Raw genomic sequence first — 7,519 nt, forward strand, 5'->3', positions numbered from 1 at the left:
TTGCAAAGGTTACTCCATCAATCAAGGGTGAGGCTGAAGCTAAGATCTCTGTTTTTAATGGATATGGACAATGGTATATACAGAAAATTTGCTTGAAATTATACATAGCTGTAATGTGGTGGAATGGTGATTTCTATCTTTATAATGGACTAAGGTAACCTAAAGAAGGGTCAGTGTTACAGCAGGATACAAATCCTTGTATACTGTATACAATACAATCCTTGTATACAATCCGTTGAAAGAGATGGATGATGCAACTTCTGTAGTAAGAATGAAGTCAACTCTGAGTCACCAGTATAACCTTGAGGAGCACTAAAGGAGACAGGAAAATTCTTGAGTACTGACTCCTAGGCTCAGCATCTTAGTCAACTGTGTGTAAGATGTTTCAGTGCTATTTGGACACAGTATTGTTCATACAAGTGAATCTCAAGAAAACATTTAGTGCAAAAAATACTAGAGTCATTAGCTCCTGACTATGATAAGTCCCATGAATTTTCTGTAATCATCTCAAAAATATTTTGTGTTAGGCCTCTGGCCCGTCTCTAGTAGGTCCCCCCAAAAGATTTGTTGAATAAATGAACTTCATTTTTAAAAATTGTTAAGAGCATTGGCTACAGAGTCAAGCTGACTTGGATATCCTAACTCCATCACTTATCAGCCCTATGACTTCAAGCTAGTTAACTAATCTCTTTTGGTTTCAATTTTCTCATCTGTAAAATGTGAAATGCCAAGTATTGAACTGTAAGGACCAAAAGGCACAGGAGACAGACTAATGCTTGGCACATAGTAAGCCTGAAGTAAATAGCAGCCTTTATACTTTTTGCTACAAGAGTAAGGCTTTATCAAGACGTCTTTGTCTATCAAATGCGTTTAAGCACAGATCAGACCTTTTCCAGGAGTGAAGATAAAAACATATCCAAAAAGGATGAGGAAGGCCTTGTAAATGATAATCTGATCCACAATGGGAAATGATGGGCAGGAAGAGGAAAGACAGGGGGTGACAAGCTAGGAAAATGATACATCCCAGGGTGGGAGTGGCATTAGTAAGCTCTTCAGGGGAGAGCTGCCACATGGGGAGGGGACTGCGGAGTCAATTACTTTGGCCAGGCCTGCCCTGGAACTTACCGTGGGGCAAGGCAATGTGGAGAGGCCTGGTATAGACAAAGATAGCGGGGCAGGGGGTGCCGGGGAAAAATAACTGGCTAGTAGGAGCCATGACTCGCGACCGGGCAGTGCCCAGACCAGGCCCCAGTCGAGGGCTGCAGCCCGGTGAGCAACAGAAGGCCCTGGGGCTTGTACACTCTAGTACCTGTAGTAGCTATGAAGGGCAGAGAAATTTGTTCTGAAGTGATCACAGCATCTACGCTGATACCTGCCTGCCTGGGACGGGATGGAGGCGAGGAGGAAGAAGAGCCGCTTCCATCGGGAGGGATGGAGGAAGGGCAGGCGGGCGGGCAGTGGAGAAGCAAGGGACCCAGGTCCCACTGCCTCGGGGGAATCAGGCACGCTGGACTGGCTCCGGCATCCTTAGGGCCCAGCGTGGAGGCGGGACCTCAGCGGTTACCGACGGAAACCGCCTCGGAGTGGGAGGTCGCGTCACGGACAGGCAGGTGCTAAACCAATGGAGCCGGAGCATGGGGCGGATGTTGCCTCCCATTGGTGGCTGTTGGGCGCGCCCAGCAGCCAATGAGTCAGCCCAGGAGGCGTCGCGGTGACGTTAGCTGCGGAGGAGGCCGCTTCGAATCCGCAGCGGCCAGCTTGGTGGCCCGGACCAATCAGCGGCCTCCAACGAGCAGGGCCTTCGCCAATCGGCAGCCTCCACGACGGGGCTGGAGGGAGGTTATATAAGCGGAGTAGGCAACGGCGCGGTCGACGCTGACTGAGCTCTCACAGGCGCGTCGAATTGGGGTTTTCGTGCGTGTGAGAGGTAGGTGCCGCGGCCTGCAGTTCCGTACCTGCCCTTCGCCTTGTACGCTGCTCCTCCTGACCCCGGGCTGTGTCGTCCTCAGCTCGGGCACCTCGGTGCGCTCTTGTGTTGCGGCCTGTGGCTGGTTTGCCTGCGAAGCCCTGCCTGCCTGCTGAGTGAGTGGACGGCGGTGCCGGCAAGATGAAGCCCTCCGTGGTGGCTGCGGTGCTGCTGCTGATGCTCGGCGCGGCGCGGCCGGAGGAGGAGGACAAGAAGGAGGACGTGGGCACGGTGGTCGGTATCGACCTGGGCACCACGTACTCCTGGTAAGTGGGGTTTGTGGAAAAGGGGAGAATGGGGAGTGGCTTCCTGGGCTGTCGTGAGCGTCGCTGATTTCTTCTGTTCGGTTTTTCCGTCAGCGTCGGGGTGTTCAAAAACGGCCGCGTGGAGATCATCGCCAACGATCAGGGCAACCGCATCACGCCGTCTTATGTGGCCTTCACTCCTGAAGGGGAGCGTCTGATCGGCGATGCAGCCAAGAACCAGCTCACCTCCAATCCTGAGAACACGGTCTTCGACGCCAAGCGGCTCATCGGCCGTACATGGAACGACCCGTCTGTGCAGCAGGACATCAAGTTCTTGCCTTTCAAGGTTCGACCTGGTTTTTCACTTCTAAATAGAAAGTGAGAGGAAAAAAAAGAAAGTGGGGGTGGTGGTGGGAGTATTTAGGATTAAGAAGTTCCTGAAAAACAGTGCAGAGACGAGCAAAAAAGATACAGACATGGTGTATCTATAATTTTTATTTAATAGTTTCAGTGTGTTACAGAACTTAAGAAAGTTAGGTTGGCAAAGAAATTTCATGCGTAACTACTCTGTCCGCAATAGTTTAGCATTAAGAGACTGGTTAAAACTGAAGAGGCTTGTAATTAGCAGGCACCTCTACTCCTTAAAGTATTTCTGTTCAATATTCAGCTCCAAAGGACCAAAGTAAACCAAACTGGGGGGGAAGAAGTGGGTCTCAGACATTCCTCTTTTTAAAGTTTAAAATGTCATCGCTTCTACGTCTGAAAATAATTATTCTTTAAAATAGGTGGTTGAAAAGAAAACTAAACCGTACATTCAAGTTGATGTTGGAGGTGGGCAAACAAAGACATTTGCTCCTGAAGAAATTTCTGCCATGGTTCTCACTAAAATGAAGGAAACTGCCGAGGCTTATTTGGGAAAGAAGGTATTTCTAGAACAATGTTGAGCAGTTTTATTATTACTATTCTTAATTGATTGTGTTGTGTTGATGCTTTCATCGTTTTAAAAATCTGAATGACATCCATGCATCAGTTTTAATTACTTGCGTGCTTTACTGTAGGCCAAACAAAATACTAGCGCCTTTCATGTGTTATCACTTAATGCTTGCAAATCCATGGGTATAAAATTATATATTATACCCATCTTAATAAAGCGATGGTTTGGCTGTAACTTAAATAAAGGTTAAGCCGTGTGATAAAATATGTTTAATTATCTTTTGTTATCATTTTAGGTTACTCATGCAGTTGTTACTGTACCAGCCTATTTCAATGATGCCCAACGCCAGGCAACCAAAGATGCTGGAACTATTGCTGGGTTGAATGTTATGAGGATCATCAATGAGCCGTAAGTGTTAAATTAAAAAATATGGCATATTTGCCAAATGGGGAAAGGTAGACTTAACTAAGTCATTTATTTTTTTTCTTTCTCATTCTCCTAACAGTACAGCAGCTGCTATTGCTTACGGCCTGGATAAGAGGGAAGGGGAGAAGAACATCCTGGTGTTTGACTTGGGTGGTGGAACCTTTGATGTGTCTCTTCTCACCATTGATAATGGTGTCTTTGAAGTTGTGGCCACTAATGGAGATACTCATTTGGGTGGAGAAGACTTTGACCAGCGTGTCATGGAACACTTCATCAAGCTGTACAAAAAGAAAACTGGCAAAGATGTTCGGAAAGACAACAGAGCTGTGCAGAAACTCCGGCGTGAGGTTGAAAAGGCCAAACGGGCCCTGTCTTCTCAACATCAAGCAAGAATTGAAATTGAGTCCTTCTATGAAGGAGAAGACTTCTCTGAGACCCTGACTCGGGCCAAATTTGAAGAGCTAAACATGGTATGTTCCTCTTTTTTTCTTTGCTAATGAGATCTAGTTAGACTGTCTGAGTTTGGGACAATGCATTTAGGTATTTTGACTATACCTGGGTATGACAGACATCATCACAGTAATTTGTCACTTATTCTAGGATCTGTTCCGTTCTACCATGAAGCCTGTCCAGAAAGTGCTGGAAGATTCTGATTTAAAGAAGTCTGATATTGATGAAATTGTTCTTGTTGGTGGCTCTACTAGAATCCCAAAGATTCAACAACTGGTTAAAGAGTTTTTCAATGGCAAGGAGCCATCCCGTGGCATAAACCCAGATGAGGCTGTAGCGTATGGTGCTGCTGTCCAGGCTGGTGTACTCTCTGGTGATCAAGATACAGGTAAGCGAGTGTCACAGCATCTTCCATAGTGCTTCAGAGTATAATTAGCTGTTGCTTTAGAAAGCAATAGATTATGAGCAGCAAGCTCACACAGCTAGTAAAGGGTACAGTGAGGTCAAGACCTGGCACAGTCTCAAGATCCTTAGCAACTATATTTAATTCATTGCTTCTGAAATGATTTTGCATAGAACCTAATCAAGTGGCAAGATGGAGAAGATGAAGTTGTATTGTTTGTGGGGTCTGCTTGGAATTGCTCCTGTGACTCCTGAATTAGAACTTAGCTTGATTAACTTACCTTTTTAGGTGATCTGGTATTGCTTGATGTATGTCCCCTTACACTTGGTATTGAAACCGTGGGAGGTGTCATGACCAAACTGATTCCAAGGAACACTGTGGTGCCCACCAAGAAGTCTCAGATCTTTTCTACAGCCTCTGATAATCAGCCAACTGTTACCATCAAGGTCTATGAAGGTAATTGCTTACATTTGTTAATACCATGGTATGTTTTTGAAGAGCTTGACTTCTTTTAACATACTCTATTGAAATGTCTAGGGAAAGAAATATCTGCTATTTTCAGGTGGGAGGGCCCTAATTTAACTAGCGTTGAGTTTGGTAGAGCCAGTACTAAAATCTATTTCTTATCTAGCTATCTAGCACTCTTTCTTTCCCATTAAAAATACCTTCTGGGGGAATTCCCTGGCTGTCCAATGGTTAGGACTCCACGCTTCTACTGCAGGGGGCACAGATTCGATCCCTGGTCGGGGAACTAAGATCCCACATGCTGCGCGGTATGGCCAAAATAAGTAAATTCAAAAATACAAGAAGAAGGACTTCCCTGGTTGTCCAGTGGCTAAGACTCTGCACTCCCAATGCAGGGGTCCTGGTTTCAATCCCTGGTCGGGGAACTAGATCCCTCATGCTGAAACTAAGAGTTCTCATGCCACAACTAAAAGATCCCTCATGCCACAGCTAAGAGCTGGTACAGCCAAATAAATTAAAAAGATAAATATTAAAATACAAGAACAGGGCTTCCCTGGTGGTGCAGTGGTTGAGAGTCTGCCTCCCGATACAGGGGACACGGGTTCGTGCCCCGGTCTGGGAGGATCCCACATGCCACGGAGCTGCTGGGCCCGTGGGCCATGGCCGCTGAGCCTGCGCGTCCGGAGCCTGTGCTCCGCAACGGAAAAGGCCACAACAGTAAGAGGCCCGCATACCGCAAAAAAAAAAAAAAAATACAAGAACAAGTAAAGGGTTCATACTGCTATAAAGTAGATGAAATTCAATTAAGAGTTACTAGTAACTTAACTCACTGTTCCTTTCCCAACACTGACCCACTTCTAGGCTGATAGAGTGCCCTTGACACTACAGGCTCTAACAGAATGAAACGTAGGGATCCAGATGTACTAATGTTTGTCAGTAACAGCTAACAAAGTTTTTTGTGTGTGACTTCTAGGTGAACGACCCCTGACGAAAGACAATCACCTTCTGGGAACTTTTGATCTGACTGGAATTCCTCCTGCTCCCCGTGGGGTTCCACAGATTGAAGTCACCTTTGAGATAGATGTGAATGGCATTCTTCGAGTGACAGCTGAAGACAAAGGTACAGGCAACAAAAATAAAATCACAATTACAAATGACCAAAATCGCCTGACACCTGAAGAAATTGAAAGGATGGTCAATGATGCTGAGAAGTTCGCTGAGGAAGACAAAAAGCTCAAGGAGCGCATTGACACCAGAAATGAGTTGGAAAGCTATGCCTACTCTCTAAAGAATCAGATTGGAGATAAAGAAAAGCTGGGAGGTAAACTTTCCTCTGAAGATAAGGAGACCATGGAAAAAGCTGTAGAAGAAAAGATTGAGTGGCTAGAAAGTCACCAAGATGCTGACATTGAAGATTTCAAAGCTAAAAAGAAGGAGCTGGAAGAAATTGTTCAGCCAATTATCAGCAAACTCTATGGAAGTGCAGGCCCTCCCCCAACTGGTGATGAGGAACCAGCAGACAAAGACGAGTTGTAGACACTGCTCTGCTAGTGCTGTAATATTGTAAATAACTGGACTCAGGAACTTTCGTTAGGAGAAAATTGAGAGAACTTAAGTCTCGAATGTAATTGGAATCTTCACCTTGGAGTGGAGTTGAAAATGCTATATAGCCCAAGTGGCTGTTTACTGCTTTTCATTAGCAGTTGCTCACATGTCTCGGGGTGGGGGGCAAGGAAGAATTGGCTATCATCAAAAGTGGGTAAAAAAGCTGGGTTAAGGATGTGTGTTCACCTTGAAAATGTTCTATTTAACAATTGGGTCATGTGCATCTGGTGTAGGAACTTTTTTCTACCATAAGTGACACCAATAAATGTTTGTTATTTACACTGGTCTAATTTTTGTGATAAGCTAATTAGGTTAGTCATTTATTTTAAGGTTAGAGTCTCTGGTTGAGGGGAGTGTTTGGTGTTTTGAGGTAAGGAAAACACTTTTTTTTATTCAGTCATTTCTGGAAATCTGCCTAACCTAATCTAAGAAAAGGGGTGGGAGGTTCATCCATGTCCTTAACTAGGCAAGGGCCACTTTACAGGGCCCAAGAATGGAGTTTCCTGAGCATAATTGAAATTTCCTATTTCCCCTTACCTTTCAAAACCTTCTGGTGGCTTTTTAGTACTAATGATGCTTTATACCTGCTTGGATTCCTTTGAGATTTGATACAGTGATGGATCACTAATGATAACGTTACACACCTGGATTCAATTCATAATTTTAGAATGTGAAGGTATATTTTTGAACCTCAGCTATGTCGATCTCCGTCTCAGTGGTACAGGAGTGGGATCTAGAATGGTGACCTACATTTAGCCCTACTAAAGTTTAATAAGTATGGTCAATAAAGGGCAGGCTATCATGCTAACATGAAATCCAATTCAGCCCAAGGATAGGTATTTTATAGATGGGCAACCTGCTGGAAGGTTAACTTGCAGAACTAGGACCTGACAGTGTGATAGTTTTACTCTGAGGCCTGGACCTCTGCTGCGTTGCCCAAAAGCATTTGGACAGAGGGTCTTCAGGCCAACGTACATACAAATGTTAAAAATGACCTGCAGGGCTTCCCTGGTGGCGCAGTGGTT

The 7,519-nt window shown here is 45.1% G+C and overlaps 1 protein-coding gene across 2 annotated transcripts; it reads left to right on the top strand.

The window, feature by feature from the left end:
• The first annotated feature begins 1,854 nt into the window (after positions 1 to 1,854).
• Positions 1,855 to 6,773, top strand: HSPA5 (heat shock protein family A (Hsp70) member 5). Of its 2 annotated transcripts, XM_082656023.1 has the most exons (9): positions 1,855 to 1,927; positions 2,010 to 2,232; positions 2,326 to 2,557; positions 2,997 to 3,134; positions 3,441 to 3,553; positions 3,651 to 4,041; positions 4,172 to 4,409; positions 4,713 to 4,880; positions 5,863 to 6,773. In XM_082656023.1, exons 2-9 carry the CDS (start codon positions 2,108 to 2,110, stop codon positions 6,423 to 6,425), a joined length of 1,968 nt encoding a protein of 655 aa, XP_082512149.1. In that variant the 5' UTR covers positions 1,855 to 1,927; positions 2,010 to 2,107; the 3' UTR covers positions 6,426 to 6,773. The 2 variants fall into 2 exon arrangements, with proteins under 2 accessions (XP_082512149.1, XP_082512150.1); XM_082656024.1 differs by having other exon boundaries at positions 1,875 to 2,232.
• The last annotated feature ends 746 nt before the right edge of the window (positions 6,774 to 7,519 follow it).

The sequence above is a fragment of the Grampus griseus genome (genome assembly GCF_964374135.1).
Source record: "Grampus griseus genome assembly, chromosome: 6".
Classification (NCBI taxonomy): domain Eukaryota; kingdom Metazoa; phylum Chordata; class Mammalia; order Artiodactyla; family Delphinidae; genus Grampus; species Grampus griseus.